The 19094-nt window shown below is 35.8% G+C and overlaps 1 protein-coding gene across 1 annotated transcript; it reads left to right on the top strand.

Moving 5' to 3' along the window:
• Positions 1-1079: 1079 nt before the first annotated feature.
• LOC121411396 lies at positions 1080-18704 on the top strand. The gene is made up of 14 exons (XM_041604100.1): positions 1080-1172; positions 1643-1996; positions 6348-6713; positions 7187-7573; positions 8314-8688; positions 10341-10454; positions 11924-11971; positions 13076-13117; positions 14206-14253; positions 15607-15648; positions 16275-16319; positions 16526-16558; positions 17118-17515; positions 18080-18704. The coding sequence occupies exons 1-14, from the start codon at positions 1109-1111 to the stop codon at positions 18185-18187; spliced, it is 2424 nt and encodes an 807-aa protein (XP_041460034.1). The 5' UTR covers positions 1080-1108; the 3' UTR covers positions 18188-18704.
• Positions 18705-19094: the final 390 nt, after the last annotated feature.

Here is a 19094-nt window from a genome sequence, read left to right as displayed (position 1 = left end):
ACATTGGTGTTAGAACCTCAGGTTTCTTTTCGTATATATTTTCACTCATCATCAAAATGAAAAATATATATTGTTTGCATAACAAGATAAAGAATGGGAATTTAAAGAAAGAAATTTTTTATCGTCATACTCAGTAATCAATAATCTAGTCGACTACAATTTCATGAAGAGTTTAATCAGTGATTTTCATTGACTATAAATTGCTCTGAGCCAATCAGATGCAATGGTTTCCAGTAGAAGATTATTCATGAAAAAACGCTCCCCTTGTCCCATCCCCTACTGGCATACAGATAGAGATGCTTGGGGCCATATGGCATAGAAGGGGGGAAAAGAAAGAAAAACAAAGCGAAAATTATGAAATATGCATTTCTTTTTAAAATAGATATCATGTCATAATTTATCATAAAATTCGATTTTTTGTATCAAAATGTTTTTGCCCCATACGCCATGTCTGACCCCCTCAAATTTGGGCTCATTACGTTACAACTTCCCTCGACTGCCATGACTGCGCTCGCAAGACAGTGGGACATTTATTATTTTTTCAAATAGTCTTTATTGAATTGATCATTCAATTAAAAAACATATACATAATCTGAAATAGATACATAAGACCTAACATATAATCTGATATGATTTTACAACAAGATAACATAACATAATTGCTATTGAGCAAACGCATATACCATAAGTTACTAAAATTACAGAATATAACATTAAAATAATCTAGAACTATACAGATAAATACCTAATCTAAAAGTATAACATAAAATGAATTTACAGCGAAGCAATCGAAACAAATGATACTGAATGAGTATTAAATTAATCATATCATTGACGTAACTGCATCGAGTGATATCTATGGCACAAAGGAAGGCCTACATGGATATGTCTGTATCCCGGGATTTTCCCTAATGTAATATTACTTTATGCCCCCATTCACAATAATTTATTTGAATAATCGAGCGTTGTCATAGATCGGGCGTCACAATTTGTAGTACATGTACAAAGTTCGAAAATCGAGGAAACGGTAAACGGTGTCCTCGAAGTGGCAAGGCTGTCTCTTCCATCACATGGATGAGGACATAATTGTTCAATTTTATAATAAAAAATGGAGGCCATTTATAAAATTTTCATTTGTGGTCTGCTCCTCGGAATTGACATACCGATTTTTCGTAAGTATTTATTATGTTTCAAATTCAACATTTCAGGTTTTTTTTCTTTCTTCCTCGTGCCTAAATGATCCCCATCGGTATAGTATCGTCATCACGTTTCCATATAGTAAACGACAAATGCATGATAAAAAAGGGCGGTGGATGGAAGATGGCGGAAGCCCATTTGTATCCATACAAATTTCGTAATGTTCCATGATCATTGAGTTTAATTCTTTAATGAAATTATACTATTTTCACTTCCCAACATTCATGGCAAAAACAAACGCAAATAAATAATAATGATAAAAACTAATCGCAATGTAGACTCCATGAAATAACCGAGTGTTATTTTTATTTATGCATTCCCTGACAAATTTATCATTTTTTTAAATGATATGATGCTAGCTTGCTTTCAACTTTTGTAGTGAGACTTTCCTGGAGTCAGAATAGTGGCTTACTATTTCAAGGAGTTCGTTTTCTTGTTCTTGCAGACGCATCCACTGACATCACCCTGACGCAAGGGAGTCCCGAAGAGGATTATATATTTAACAATACATGTAGCCAACCTCCATGTCAACAATGCTCCCCGGCCTGTCCACCTGTTTCCGTATCAAGCCCCCTTGGAACCACCCTCGTGGCTACATTTATAGATCTTCAAATCCCTGCAGATAACAAGATAACATTTACCAACCTGAACACCAGTGAGGAGTTGCTGGCCATTTCAGGGATATCTCAAATCATCGATCCGATTTATGTTGATTCCTCGCAATTGAAAATGGAAGTGGAGAAAGTCGTTGGGACCAACCTTCCTTCCACGTTTTTTCAAGTGAGATTTTCTTTTAAAGGTAAGCCGAACCCATGCATTTCAGAGAAATAATGAAATTGATGACGAAGTATTTTATGTTTTTAATACCTTTTTTGATAACTTCTTTCGAAAAAAAATATAAGAGGATTACGCCTACGGTACATTTCATTTAAGACCAATTATACCACCCATTATTTACCATGATTTTCTTTTTAAAATATTCATTATGAATTTCATTCATGCTGACACGTTCTTTTCTATCTTACATGATTTTCTTGAAAAGTTTGACTGGCAGAGATTGCAATTGACTATTTATTTCACTATTATTGTCTTTTACATAATACATGTATATATGTTTGTAATTTTGTGTTTTTATGTTATGCAGGCCCCCTTGTAAAACAGTTTTTAAATTACTGACGGAGCTACCCTGTTGAAATTAAACTAACGGAATAAATAATAAATGAATAAACAAAATCACTCAACGATGCATATTTAAACTTTTGAAGTTTTACCATGAAATCATGTCGCTTTCGCTTTATTTATCCAAACTTTTCTTACAATTCGCTTTCAAGAAAACAAGAAAAGTGAAACATTGAACCCAACTTTCGTTTATCCACTTCACAAACAATATCACAATGAGTATTTTTATTTACCTAGAGCTGTAGAGAGAAGGTCTGTGAAGTTATGAACGTTTCCCTTATTCAAAAAGCATTTTTGAGAAGGAAAAGCGCATTTTGAATAAGGAAAAGTGCATTTTAAATTAGGAAAAGAGTAATTTCACTAAAGAAAATTGTAATTTGAATAAGGAAAATGAATAAATCGCTAACTTCATAATTTGAAGAAGGAATAAGGACAAATGAATATGTAGCTATTTTTACATTTTGAATAAGAAATGAGGAATAAGTAGCTAACTTCACATTGTGAGGTATAATGAATAGGTAGCTAATTTCACTGCCCTCCACAGCGATATTAATTAAAAGAGAAGTCAGCTTCTTACGAGAAAAGACAAATTAGTGAATAAGATCAATGCAAGTTCGAGAACAATTTATTTGACAACCAATGTAAAAAAAAATGTACGCATTCGAATTTCGAAATCACTAATGCTATGGAGACCCTCGCATTGGCAATGTGATCAAAATTTTTGATGTCACAGAAGTACGACCCCCACCCAACATCCATTTTCAATCAGTCTTAATAAGATGTTGCAAAATAATTGCTGTATTCTATGAAACCCATATAACAAATGTCCTCCCATATGAAAAAATACCTGATCTATGGACAGACAGGATAAAAGTTGAAATTGATGTAAAAAAAGTAATTGGGGAGTTGCATCACTGTGAAATAACACAAATTTGCTTAATTTGCCAATGGGAGGATGGCCATATCATTATTGATGTCAATAGTCAAGTGTTCATACCTTTCTAATTATTTGTCCATTTTTTGTCAAACATTCATTGAATCGTTTCTTTATCTATTTTCTTGGAAAAAAAATGGTGACATGACAAATATGCTCCTGCGACATTTGCTCGGGTTCTAATCTCTCAAAGGGCGCAGAGTAAGAGCTAGGATTGCAAATGAGTTTTGGTCCAGAACAATGTAAACATTTGGAGGTTAGATTTTAGGTTTGGCTTAATGTTCAGATTTCCCATCGGAGCAATTGTCGCCAGAGCAAATGTCATGGAACCGAAAAAAAAAGTTTTAAATGGATTCTAATGGCAAGAAAATACCCCGACGTAATCACAATTATACAATTATATACTATTATTTCTTGTAATGATGTAAATGAAACGCTGATCACCAATGAAAGTAAATACCGTGAAAGATAATAAGAGAGCGAAGAGAGAAAGAAGAGAGAGAAACAGGTGGAGGCTACCAATACCATGAGGTATAACTTTAAATGTAATAGAAAGTGACAATGTACATGACTCCCACCCCCCCCCCTCCGGCTCAAGTTTGGAGTGCCGCCCATCATCGTCAAATGTTATTTTAGGTCAAAAAATTTGAAAATTTATACTACGCCCTAATTAAAAAAAAAGATAAGTGTTCTTATTCGCAAAGTTTGTATTAATAAAGGAAATATGTGCTAATGTGTGTCTTTACAAATTTAATTATATGCAAAGGATAACTAAAAAGGAAAGGATGATTAATATTTTCTTTTTCGACAGACATTCTTCTGCAGTAATATAGTATTGGATAAACTGATTTTTTATTATACATAACTGATTTTACCTATTTTGTATTTTTGTTGTACTTTTATTTTGTTGTGAAGTCTATTTTTAGTTATTTGTTGAATTATTTCCTATTTTATTACGGAAGGAAAATTTGTAATACAAATGTTATATTTTGACGAGTTTCATGATTGATTATGAACGCAGAAACAAAACAAAAAAAAAAGATTGTGACCAGCAAGACACAAGGAAATAAGATAGATCCATTGGTATGTGAACCGAAACATATCTAAAGAAGAGTTCCGTTTCATATTATGTTAGGCTAGTAATCATAGATGTGTTGTCTTTTTTTCTTTAAAATGCTTTTTATTTCAAATCATTTTGTCAGATTTTATTAATATCCGGCTATGACTCAGAGGTTTCGGTACTTTATTTTGCTTTTTATATGATTAGAGAATATCTAAACACAAACTTCATCAGTTGGATCGTTGTTCTTACTCTTGATCAATCTTGGGGGGGGGGGGTTCAGCACCATGACATGAGTCTATTTTTATCTGAATGTTTTCCACAGAACATTCCTGACACTTTTACAAAAGATTCAATATCTATATAATATAGGCAGCTCCATAGAATTTTTAACAAAGAACTTCGAAATCCCCCACCAATTGTTCTTCATGAAGGCATACGTCATATTCCTAAGAAAACTTTACAGTGCCATCGACATAATAAGATTACGAAATATTTTACCTTAGCAACGAATATGATGACACGGCGAAATACTTTTTTTTCAAGTCGACCTATGTCGTCATGGCGATGTAGTTACTTGCCAATTTGTTATACAAAGTTGTTGTTAATATGGCGAAATGTGTCTTGTCAAGTTCTTATAAAAAGTAATATATTAACATGGCAAGTTACGTCCACCACATATCTCGCCATGTCGACATACAATTGTTTATAAGTCTACCTGGGAAAATAACCTATCCCGTCATGTCGATAAACAACGCTTCATAAGTCAACTTGGCAAGATAACACATCCGATCACAGTATAATGCCAACTTGCATGGCCAGATAACCTATGTCCTCATGTCGACATACAACATTTTATAAGTCAAATTTGCGCGATAATGTATATCTCGCCATGTCAACATGCAACTTTTTATAAGTCGACTTGGCGTGAAAATGCATCTCGACATGTTGACATTTTGTCTACAAGGCAAGGTATAGTCTCACCACCTCGCTGATGGCTCTTTAAAGCTTCAAAACACGCCACGTCATGTCACATTTTATTTTTGCAAAACTTAGGCAAAATGGAGAATAGTGCATCTGCTCATATAGAAATCGAGACAATAAATGTTCTCAGTGTGCATAATATGACTGGCTTGGAAATTACAAAAAAAAAGATGTGTTGGGAAATACTGCAATCACATGAATATACGTCTTTACCAGCGTGGTAAATGCGCAAAATATTTTAGGGTATTTTTTTTTTGGTTACTAGTTGTATGATGGACACCCTATCATCAAACGTTGTTTTTCGTAGGGGTCCAAAAAATCTTACCTGTGCTGATCCAGAAATATCATAGAGAACGCAGTTGCGTAAACTGAAAACGATTCACTGGAAGGCCGCAAACATGTACACATAAAATAAAATAAATATTTGATTATTATTAAGATCACATTTTGATCAGGAATAGCTCCATGCTTTGATCGTATAAAGTAGTGTATATCTTGCCAGCAGCTTTACGAAGCATCCACTGTTTTAATTTCTTCTTTGGGGAGCAGAGGTAAATTTACAATAGTTCCTTCATTACAATTGATCAAATGGAATCAAACATTATTTATTGTTTTCCATACGCATAATTTTTCAAGATGGGGAATCATTCTGTTAAAATGATTCCGGTAAAGGTGATGAAAATGTTAGCACCACTTCTGATTGGCGGTGACATATCAATATCAGAACTTTGGCCACTATATGAACAACTCTTCAGTGACCTTAAAACATGTAGTTTCAAAGGGACAAGACTATAAATTAAGAATGGTGTCCGGGAAAACAAGTGCATGTATTCGTAGTAGTGTAACCGTGAATTTGCTATAATGGTTTATCACTTAATAATGCTGGGCTAATTTTGAAAGTAATGTTTAATTCTTAGATTGATGTTTGTTGATCTTAATCCACAATTATACTATTTCTACTTCCTTCACTATTTCCCTTCCCGTTTTCTCCAGATCGGCTACAAGATACGTTCATCCGGTCAAGCGGTGGTGCCTTTGCCCTATCCAACACCCTTCCAAGCATCACCCTGCAGAGTGCTGACCTATCCAGCATGACAAACCTAGAGGCCGATCTTCACTGGTTTATCACAGCCACCTCCTACTCCTGGATCCAGGTTGATGTCCTGGAGATGGAGCCAGGAATGGGGGCCTATGTCTGCATCTTCGACACCTTCAAAACCTATGGGGAATGGGTGTGCATGACGAACTCGGTATCGTCCACCTCGTGGTATTCGTACGATGACGAGATCAGGTTGTCGTTCTACGTCCAAAGAGGTGATCGGCCTGGCTCTGGCCTGACGGTGAACCTGACTATCATTGGTAATACTATTCCGTGAAAAGGCTTTTGTAAGATTTTAATCATTTTTTTTTTGTCTTGCCTGCATAGCGGAACGAGACTTTTGGCGCCGCTTTTCCGACGTCGTCGTCGTCATCAAAGATTTTGAAGTGGCATCATAACTTTTAAAGAGTCTAGACCTATTTTATACAACTTGGACATAATAGTAATCAAGTATCACTTTTTTCATTTGCTTGGGATGTACAGCATGTTCTCAACCATCATTTATCAATTAACATGCATACATTAGCTTTATACACGAACGGTTCATTTCAAGGCAGCACGCAATTTAAGGCATGTGAGGTTGCGACTGGTAGTTACCATGGCAACCCTTTTAGGTTGTCATTTGCATATCTATCTCCAAACTAAGAGTTTAAGTTTATAAATAAATTGCACTTGGGGTCTGGATTGTAGACCCTAAACCCTAGGAAGGTCATGTTCTTTCGCTTTTCAACAGATCATTTAACATGGAATGGTCAGTCCCTGACCATACCATCGTGCAACCCGAAAGTGACTCTACATGAAGCTGAAACCATCAGATTTACTTCACCATTCTTCAATCAATCTGTTGAAAATGTAAAATACCAGTGCAGGATGACATTCACCAACGGATTGCAGCCAGCCGGCATTCAGTATCATCATCTCGATGTCATAGACAGGGTTATAGTTCATACAACAGAGTTTGGGGATTTGTTGAAACTCGCGGAAGCTACGGGTATTCATATGGGCTCTTTGGATTCCCCCATTATCTCTGTGTCACCAACTCCAGATATTTCCGTTGACGTGAATAAACCAGATTACCAGGGGACTGAAGTTGGTCTAATGGTGCAACCATATACAGAAGGTAAGAATTCTTCATCATATCAAAATGATGATAGTATCTATCAATTGGCATTTATTAGACATTTCCGAGACGCTCTATTATTGTTAATCCGATTTTAACTCGAGCGGCCGAATGGAGAACAGAGATTAAACAGATAGAGAGTTTTCGCATTTAATACGGAGTCACCCTCTAAAACGCACCGATTCCATTGAAAATGGAAGTCAAATCACAATGGAGGGCTGAGAGGCTTTTGTCGAAAGGTTGTGGACCGGGACAACGGCGTAGTCTCTTGACTATTGACACTTGTTCGTCCGGTGCAAATCTTCGGAATGATCTGCTGTCCCATTACACCAACTTTCGACAAAAGCCTCTCAGTTCTCCATTGAGATTTCACTTGTATTTTCAATGGAATCAGTGCGTTGTAGAGAGCAGCTCCGAAGTAAATGTAAAAAAACTATCTAGATTCGATGGAACGAAGAAGCCGCTCTTTGGTTATTGTAATGAGGTATACAGAAACTGAGATAGTGCACCGTCTAATGTGTCGAACGGTATACACCAGTGACTCTAACCCCATTGTCAAAATGAAGGAGGGGTCTGCGTTTTTGAAATTTCATCCTAATTCAAACCCATGGAAAGAATGAAGAGCATGAGCAACCAAACATCAGTAATAGTTTTGTGTCTGGGAGAAAAAATAAAAATGAATGATCGTTTGATCATGTTTATTAGAAGATAAGCAGATTCCCAATCTTTCTTATCCACAGACATACTGAATGTAGGTCCAGAGCCTTTGTCATCTTTCGGCCTCGCCATGAAACTTGATAACGCCTCATTCCAACAAGACTTCATCAGCCTTAGCTACCCGGTTCTTCCCAATGCGGTCATGAACTTCAAATGGCTGTTCGACAATCGCGTCACTGGTACGGCCATCAAAATTCAATTCATCGATTTTGACATCGGTGCGGCCACCCTTTTTGGCCATGTAGCAGAGACGAACACACCTCTATGCCAGTTGACAGGTTCAGCGATTCCAGACGATATCCTCACGGACACGACGAGACTGACGCTCCTGCTTCAATCGGATTCTCAAGGCGTATGTTGCAACAGAGGGATTTACTTCAACTTAACACTGATAACAAGTATGATTAATCATTTTTGTAATTTCAGTACAAATTAAGAGCGGGGGCATTTCATCAACATTTTATTATCTGACGAGTTGTCAGGTTTGACAACTTTCCTTCATTTTGATTGGCTAAGAAACACAGGCGTCTGGCTGTTGTTACGGTATTACTAAAGGATAAAACTGACTTTTTCGGATAAAAGATCCGGCAAGTCCTTTCACAAGAAACACCCCGGGTGATTCCATATGTGTCGCACGGGACATTTTGACAACAATTTATAGTCTCTTTGCTGAATGCTTGGGCAATAACATTTTTTTCATGTCAATTATTAAGTTAAAGCGGGTACATAACCAACATAAAATGTTTAAGTACGGGTGAATTAAAGGTGAAAATGTCCCGTACGACATGCAACATTGTTTGACAAATCCGACGTAACAATAATCATGTTGAATTTATATTAATGACATGTTTTACATGCATCCCCGACAAGAAGATGTATGTTTCTTCATTATAAATATATTTTGCTTTCAATTACAAGTTGTCAACCTTTGAAACAATCCAACAACTTGTGCTCATTAGAAATGAAATAGTAGGGAAAATCCCAAATTCTACACAAAATAAATATAGCTCTTGTCATCATCATCATCATATCAGCCATGTTCAGCCCACTGCAGGGCGAAGGCCTCCTCAAGTTGGTGCCAAAGGTGCTTGTCTTGTGCTGACGCAATCCAATTTATACCAATGAATTTTGTGAGCTCGTCACTCCATCTCAATTTCTGTCTACCCCGATTTCGTGATCCTAGCCATGGTCTCCATTCTGTGATGCGTTTGGTCCACCTATTATCATGTGATCTTGCAAGGTGGCCAGCCCATCTCCATTTCATTGATTTAATTGCTTTGATTATGTCTATTACTTTAGTCTGGCTCCTAATCCATTGTATGGTTTTCCTATCGCGTTTTGATATCCCTAGCATTTTACGTTCCATAGCTCTTGTATATACCAATAAATGACGGTAATGTTTGTTGATTCAAACACATTATACCATTAATCTAATCATTAATGACTGATCTTTGCATGTGAACCCAACCTAACAGAGTAATGCAATAAAAGTCTAATGAATGCATAATTTCCTCGTACATAATGGAAGTAATTTGTCCAATTTATTACAGTTATCTTGTTAAGCATTACTTTTAGGGGATATCTATATTTTTGTCACTTTAATGGTTATAGCAAATGCCTCTTTCAATTTTTGAAAGTTGACTTCTCAAAAACAGTTTCACTGGAAGGCTCCCGCCTTACGTATTTTTACCCGTAATTTGAAAGCAAAGCACTGCATTCGGAATCCCTAATGTAGCTGTGATTTTATTTCGTGATACATGTATATAACAATCGGGTCCGATCGGTTTATTATATGTGACATTAATAATCACATATTGGACAAAATATGCACATAATAAACTTGATGAAGACCCGAGGCTTATCGAGGTGTTACAATAGAGATGAACATAACACCATGCAGAGAGTGTAAAAGTGACAGTACAAGTTGTTGAGCACCACACGTCTAACACCGAATAAAATCTGGTGAAGTTCCTTTATGTACACCGGTCAACACCACAAATATTGCTCTGTGATTTCCAAATAAATTACTGTACATGTATTTTTCCCTCAGTGATCGATGAATGTTTGAACTCTCCTTGTCTAAACGGAGGAACCTGCTTCGACGAGTTCGAATCATTCCGATGTCACTGTCCCAACGAGTATGAAGGAGACTTGTGCCAAAACAGTAAGTTTATAACATGATGGAAAGCTTATTTTAGGCATTAAAGTGGGAACATTGTAACCTTATTTCAGATTGGCAAGAACTATCTTAATCTGTTTTTCATACTTTAGCGTTTAAAAAAATTTAATCAGGGAGTTTTGTTTATTTGTCGATATTCTCTTAAAACGAGCTTACAGAATAAAGCAGGAATTACCTTCATGTATATTTGCAAACCACAATAATATTACCCTGAATATTCTAACTTATTGCGATCTTGGGCACTATTCGCATATACTTTTTGTTGTAAAAAATTTATGAGCGTGGAGAGTTAACACCCCACCCCGCTGCGTAGTTATGCGATTGATATTTCGGCACGGGGTGGGAGTGGGGGTTAAATATTGTAAACATCTGCACACGGAAGTCCCTTACAATATACAAGTAACTTGTGGATATTATCATTTATCTTCTGACTCAATCTCCGAATTTGATGTTTAATAGTAAAGTGTAATATTGCACTGTATTCTTAAAACTTGTTTATTGCCTAACATTTGCTAACAATACACGAGGATAAAGTTCAATAATTTTCTGAACGCACAATACCCTCTTCATAAAGCTATGCTATGAATCATTCTCACGTAATTCCAGTTATTGATCTGGTAAAATTATCTTTTTATCTTTTACTGTTCACTTTGTTTTCAAAACTTGTTACCTGATCAAATAATTACCAACGATAACACTCGACACGGATGTCGTACAACTTTGAAAGGGGTCAAAGTTAAATCTTTGTCTGAAAGCAAGATATACCCGTTTCATCATCATTTGTTTATCTTACACACCGAAATCCAAGTTGATAAGCATCTATGGCTTATTCTCTGTTAGTTTAAATATGTGTTGATAAAACTATATAAAACGTGATGCGTTATTCATTGGATCTATGACAGTTTAATCTGTAAGAACTCTGGACAAATTCCAAGACATGTATAAAAACCTCTCTCTCACAGGCAAATCAATAATATTTAAAAAAATATTGGATATTTTTCATTTTGTTTACACTGAGAAATTCCATCCTAAAAAAGTAAAAAATATCATGATTATAATGTATCTTATTTGATTGGTTATGGTTGATCAATCTTAACGATATATATTATTTTAAAGTTTAGCTCTGCATTTTCAAACCTGACGGAAACTCTTTTACAAATACCAACATATTTTGAGGTGTGGGATGGGCTAACACATTTTTTTCAAAATATGCTTTTCTTGTAATCTTTGTCTATTTTTTTTTTTCAAATTTGACTATTGAGTCTTGTTGTACTAACAGAGTTTTTGACATCGATATAACTATAATTCAATTGCGTTTACTGCGTTAATTTTACAAAAAGACAAACGAAAACTATACTTACACAATTATTACTAGAATCATATTAATACTATATTATTACAATTATTAATACTAGAATTAATATTAGACAAGTATAACTCTATTATCAAAACAGAAATTACCACACAAAGGCCGATTCAGACGACGGAGAGCTCAACTACAGGTAGGAAAAGGTTTTATAGTCCTAACATTCGTCATAAATGTTTTTCTTCACACTTTTTTAAATCTTTGTTGTCATGCTTGCATAATTATCTTGAAAGATTTTAAGTAAATTGGCTTGTGTCATCACATCGAGTAGAAAAATCTCGTAACCCGACCATTCGAGAAAACGGGGCCCCTAATTCCAGAAACGTAGGGTCCAGTTTACCCGACCATAATTCTAATAGAACATCGGGTAAATTGGACCCGAATTTTCGGGAACTTAGCTGTAACTTCTCTCGAATGGTGGGGTAAACTGGACCCGACGTTTCGGAAATTTAACATTTTCACGAATCTTCGGGTTTAACGACTGCCCGACCAGACGCGATAACCAAATTTGATGACACAAGCCAGTAAATTTTGGATTGACAATTTATTTATAGTTCATACTGGTGTTGAAATGACTATTTTCCATGTATCATCGACGATGGGAGATAAGGGTTCACAATAAGCCTTATGAAAATGAATAAAATGTTGAGGGTACTGCTGATCCGCTTGTTGTTTACACTCGATTTAACGGAAAGGTCCAGGCAGAAAATATTCATATCTAAATAAGTAGAGTAAAATTCACAAAGCAAAATGACAATAATAATAAAAAGTTCTTGTATAGCGCATATCACAATTATGAATAATGTCACTATGCGCTTCCAAAGGACTTGGAAAATGATGAAAATTTCATCAAAATCGGATTATAATAACGAAGTTATTGAATTTTAAAGTTTATCAGTATTTTGTGAAAAACAGTTATACGCACATCGTCATGAATATTCATTGTGTGGGCTGATGATGTCAAATCCCCATGTGTCATGAAGACATGCCTAGAACTGTTTACCCGGAATAATGCATATCTTTAAAATTCAATAACTTCGTTATTTGTTATCCGATTTTGATCGAATTTTCAATATTTTGCTCTGAAAATTTTACTCTATTCATCAAGATATAAATATCTCCAGCCTGTACCATCCATGTAATTGTATTAATTATATTTTTATTAGGAATAGGCAACACCATAAAGATAAAGTCTCGTTACGAATTCTAAAGACATCCATGCTTATGTGTTTTTTTTTAGCTGACATTACGACGATCGCAACACAGACAACGGATGTAACAGGTATGTGGATATTACACTGAAGTGTAGGGAATCGCAACTTCATGACACATTGCATAATTTGTTTAAATACCAATGTGGCTATCAAAACGAACTCAAACTCGTTACAAATTGTCGTGAATTTAGTAGAAAGGTGTTAGTGTAATTAGTGCCCTTGTGTGTAAGTAGCGAGTGTGTAAGAAAACACGAGGATAAAGTTCAATAATTTTCTAAGCGCACAATACCCTCTTCATAAAGCTATGTTATGAATCATTCTCACGTAATCCCAGTTATTGATCTGGTAAAATTATCTTTTTATCTTTTACTGTTCACTTTGTTTTCAAACCTTGTTACCTGATCAAATAATTACCAACGATAACACTCGACACGGATGTCGTACAACTTTGAAAGGACTCAAAGTTAAATCTTTGTCTGAAAGCAAGATATCATACCCGTTTCATCATCATTTGTTTATCTTACACACCGAAATCCAAGTTGATAAGCATCTATGGCATATTTTCTGTTAGCTTAAATATGTGTTGATAAAACTATATAAAACGTATCGCGTTATTCATTGGATCTATGACAGTTTAATCTGTAAGAACTTTGGACAAATTCCAAGACATGTATAAAAACCTCTCTCTCATAGGCAAATCATCAATAATATTTAAAAAAATTGGATATTTTTCATTTTATTTACATTGAGAAATTCCATCCTATAAATCATCATGATTATCATGTATCTTATCTTAACGAGATATATTACTGTAAAGTTTAGCTCTGCAGTTTCAAACCTGACGGAAACTCTTTTACAAAGACCGACATATTTTGAGGTGTGAGATGGGCTGACACATAATTTTAAAAAAAAATGCTTTTCTTGTAAACTTTGTTAATTTTTTTTTCAAATTTGACTAGAATTGAGTCTTGTAGTACTGACAGAGTTTTTGACATCGATATAATTAGAATTCAATTGCGTTTACTGCGTTAATTTTGCAAAAAGACAAACGAAAAACTATACTTACACAATTATTACTAGAATTATATTACTATTATGTTACTACAATTAATACTAGAATTATTATTTGACAAGTATTACTCTATTATCAAAACAGAAATTACCACACAAAGGCCGATTCAGACGACGGATAGCTCAACTACAGGTAGGAAGAGGTTTCGTAGTCCTAACATTCGTCATAAATGTTTTTCTTCACACTTTTTAAAAAATCTTTGTTGCCATACATGCATAATTATTTCGAAAGATTTTAAGTAAATTGGCTTGTGTCATCACATCGAGTAGAGAAATCTCGTAACCCGACCATTCGAGAAAACGGGGCCCCTAATTCCAGAAACGTAGGGTCCAGTTTACCCGACCACAATTCTAATAGAACATCGGGTAAATTGGACCCGAATTTTCGGGAATTTAGCTGTAACTTCTCTCGAATGGTAGGGTAAACTGGACCCGACGTTTCGGAAATTTAACATTTTTACGAATCTTCGGGTTTAACGACTGCCCGACCAGACGCGATAACCAAATGTGATGACACAAGCCAGTAAATTTTGGATTGACAATTTATTTATAGTTCATACTGGTGTTGAAATGACTATTTTCCATGTATATTCGACGATGGGAGATAAGGGTTCACAATAAGCCTTATGAAAATGAATAAAATGTTGAGGGTACTGCTGATCCGCTTGTTGCTGTCACTCGATTTAACGGAAAGGTCCAGGCAGAAAATATTCATATCTAAATAAGTATAGTAAAATTCACAAAGTAAAATGATAATAATAATGATAAAAAACAGTTCTTGTATAGTGCATATCACAATTATGAATAATGTCACTATGCACTTCCAAAGGACTTGGAAAATGATGAAAATTTCATCAAAATCGGATAATAATAACGAAGTTATTGAATTTTAAAGTTTATCAGTATTTTGTGAAAAACAGTTATACGCACATCGTCATGAATATTCATTGTGTGGGCTGATGATGTCAAATCCCCACTTTCCTTTTTCTTATGTTATTACATGAAATCATAATTGTTACATTTCTTTTCATACATGTGTAAATAATGTGTCTCCATTATGCTGAAATAAGTTGCGGTAATAAATAACCAATGAACTTAATCAGTTGTCAATCCAATTGTTTTAGTTCTTGGTAGAATTTTTTTTGAATAAACCTAATTTCATATAATAAAATACAAAAGAACAAGAGGGGATGTGACATCATCAGCCTACCTAATGAAAATTCATGAAGACATGCCTAGAACTGTTTACCCGGAATAATGCATATCTTTAAAATTCAATAACTTCGTTATTTGTTATCCGATTTTGATCGAATTTTCAATATTTTGCTCTGAAAATTTTACTCTATTTATCAAGATATAAATATCTCCAGCCTGTACCATCCATGTAATTGTATTAATTATATTTTTATTAGGAATAGGCAACACCATAAAGATAAAGTCTCGTTACGAATTCTAAAGACATCCATGCTTATGTGTTTTTTTTTAGCTGACATTACGACGATCGCAACACAGACAACGGATGTAACAGGTATGTGGATATCACACTGAAGTGTAGGGAATCGCAACTTCATGACACATTGCATAATTTGTTTAAATACCGATGTGGCTATCAAAACGAACTCAAACTCGTTACAAATTGTCGTGAATTTAGTAGAAAGGTGTTAGTGTAATTAGTGCCCTTGTGTGTAAGTAGCGAGTATTCGCACCGCCACGCAGAGCGAATACTTTAGTTTAGAACCATGTCTAGAACACAGTAAATGTGTTAAAAATGTCCGTCAAATTCAAATGACAATGAACAGCTGTGAGGCCTTTTTCGAAAATTAGTGAACGGGAGCAGTCCTTCCTTAGTTTTGGAGCCGACAAAGAATTGCAAAATGATGTCGTTTGTCCAGGATGAAACTGCTATATGGATTCATCACTTTTCGACAGAGTTCTTTGTTGGTTATTGTCATGAAGAGCGTTTGAGGATAAATTTCTATGTTCTTGAAAGCGTTCTTCGCCCCGGTGCAAAAACTCCCTAGTACAGTCATGTATTCGAAACATCCACCTCCGGAGAGGGGTGAATAAAGGTAGAAAAGGTGAGAGAGAGGAAGAGAGAGAGAGAGGGGAGAGATGGAGACAAAATAACCGAATTAGTTTTTCATTCGATTTCAGATTTCATGACGCATGACCCAACTTCGAAGACTACTACTCGCAGTGGTAAGGAACCATTAAACGCATTACTGACATTGTGGGTGTGCTGGAGAGGTGTAAAAAACAACAACAAAATACTGCTATTTAAAATGTTTCATTCCTTCTCCCTATAATACAATTCCAGACAGTGATAAGTAGATTGCATGTATGATATTATTTGATTTTCAAGGATTTTTACGGCAACGTTTTTTTTTATTTCGAGTTTTTTTCAGAACCAACTTCTACTATGTCACCTACTATAAACGGTAAGCATCACAAGATATAGAAAAAAGTGAAAAAATGATTTGAAAATAATTATTTGTTTCACTTTTCATATCAGACGCTGATATTTTGAGGTCTATCCTGCAGGAAAGAACAGTGTGTTTGTAGTGTTTTCAAAGTATGCTTTTAGTGTGTTCACAGTATGTACCCAATGTGTTCACAGTGTGTGCCCATTGTGTTTTCAGTGTGTTCACAGCGTGTCCCCACTGTGTTCCTGGGTGTTCACAGTGTGGACTTATTTGAAGATGTGAGTCACACTGTTCCACACTGCGGACACCTACATGTACAGTTTGAGTGCAATCAATCGCTATAATGATTATTACGATTGAGACACTACTTATGCTATACACAAAAAAACATCTACATTATGAATGTAATATAATCTCTATTTGTGCGATATTTCTAAAACATTTCATCCGCGGCCTGGTTATAATATTACCGATATTTTTTTTCATTTTCGATTTCGTTTAGTTGTTCGATGACGCTATTCATGCTATTAGATGACAGATGGATAATTAGATTTCAACAAACATTTCTCAACAGATGGCACAAACACAGGAGAATCGAAGGATCCCGATGTACTCATTATCGCACTGAGTGTTAGCATCGTAATGGCCTTTTTTCTCATCGGATTCCTGGTTGGTGTGGTGGTTTACCGAAGTCAGAAGCAAACGGGGACTTTGTCACACGCCGTCTCTCCGGCGTGCTCCCAAAACGGACTAATCCAAGAGAATGGACCAACCGCTGATCGGTACCAAGAAGGATTGGATTTCCCGAGAAGCAACGGTTCTCTTCCTCCACCACTTCCTCCAGACCGACCCGATCCCCCACCTAGCTACTACGACACGATAGACGACGGGGCGTGTAGGGGAAGCTATTTAGAATTGGACCCGTCCCCATACTCCACAGAGATTTTCCATGTCTCCCCCGCTCGGAATCGAGTACGTTACAACGATTTTGCAGTTGAATAAACATATTTTTTCCAAAATGATATTTGAGAGTGAACGGAAAGGGCACAAGTAACATGAATTTGTGGAAATTATCAGATAATTGTGAAGGGAATAGGAGCTCTTTCAAGTAAGAAATATTGTCCCCACAAAAGGCAATCTAAACTTTAAAAAAGTGTGTGGGGCCACATGAAATAGTAGGGGCATCTCTACAACAAGCTAAAGGAAGAGAGAGACGTCATTGATGGGACATTTTTCAGAGTTTTATATGTTAATTTTCCATTTATGATTAGAATGTAAAATGGGTACCGGGGTTGGGTTGGAAAAAAATCATTTGACGTAAAAAAATTCATTTTTGGTGTGTGGTTTAGTCAATATATTATAAGGTCTTTGGGTTTAGTCCACTGCCCCTGATCACTTTTCCACGTCCTATGAGCTTTAACTGCTTTTTTAGCTTTATGAAATGATCGCATTTCTCATTCTCATTCAGGTCAAGTTACATTCACGAAAATGTTTATATTTCGATTACCTTTTTCCTTAACTTTCTTTTTGTAACAGGTATCAGCATATTCCGATGCCAGTTACTGCATGCCGATGAATGGCTCCGTATCTCCATCTCACATTAATGGACAACAAACATCAGAGTTCAACACGTTTCACGAGTGAGACGAGGGGTCCGTTGCAAAAAAATGCTCGTGTAGGGAGTTTTTTTAATCCTACAGCGCAGGACGAATTCGGGAACATAGAGATATATTGTGCCCTTCATGAGAATGAGGTCTTCGTCAAAAGTCTGTGAATCAAAACAGTAGTTTCGTCCTGGACTCTGGACAAACGACATAATTTATTTGCAATTTTTCGTCAGCTCCGAAACTTAGGACGATCTGCTTTTCCGGTTCACCAATTTTCGATGAAAACCTCTCGGCTGTTCATTGTAATGTGACTTGCTCGTTATTTGGTGTGTTCTCGGATTTCTACTGCGTGACGGTGCAAAAACTCGCTATTATCATGGGTAACTGTACAATATAATGGTAGCTTCCCTAAACCCTTGATTTTGATTTTGACTTACTTATAGTCACAGCTTTTGAGTATACCATGATACGGATAGTCGGTGATACTCACCGGCAATATTTATTGTTATAAGCTTCTGAAATCCTTGCATATGATTAGCCGAGACAAAACAAGTGAGTGAAAATCACTCACAAAACCTTTCATGGGACGTTCTACGGGAAAATATGTGGGGTGGGGTGGGGGGGGGGGCATTTCCAAAACTTTCAATTCCCCAACTTTTTTTTCATCCTCTCTACAAGAGGATGGTAATACGCACCACAGAGTACTACTTGCATATAACTTTGGGCCAATAGAGGACACGCGAATACCTTCTTTGCCACCCCACCGCCTCGCAATACGCGTCTGCCTTGGATATCTATAATTGGCATCTTCAAAACAAATCTACGATTAATGTTTTTTTTTGTATAGATGCTAATTAGAATGATTAAGTAGTAAACAAATCTATACTTTCTGTTGATACTCCAAAATCTTCCCAAGATTTTGAATCTGGTAAAACTGCACTCTG

The sequence above is a fragment of the Lytechinus variegatus genome, chromosome 3, assembly GCF_018143015.1.
Source record: "Lytechinus variegatus isolate NC3 chromosome 3, Lvar_3.0, whole genome shotgun sequence".
Lineage (NCBI taxonomy): Eukaryota > Metazoa > Echinodermata > Echinoidea > Temnopleuroida > Toxopneustidae > Lytechinus > Lytechinus variegatus.
The sequence above is the reverse complement of the archived record's forward strand: the minus strand, read 5'-3'. Positions and strand labels throughout refer to the sequence as shown.

Coding starts and splice junctions, on each gene's coding strand:
- LOC121411396 (XM_041604100.1), top strand. CDS start 1,109: ATGGAGGCCATTTATAAAATTTTCATTTGTGGTCTGCTCCTCGGAATT. Junction 6,714..7,186: donor GGTGAACCTGACTATCATTG/GTAATACTATTC, acceptor GCTTTTCAACAG/ATCATTTAACATGGAATGGT. Junction 14,254..15,606: donor GACGGATAGCTCAACTACAG/GTAGGAAGAGGT, acceptor GTTTTTTTTTAG/CTGACATTACGACGATCGCA.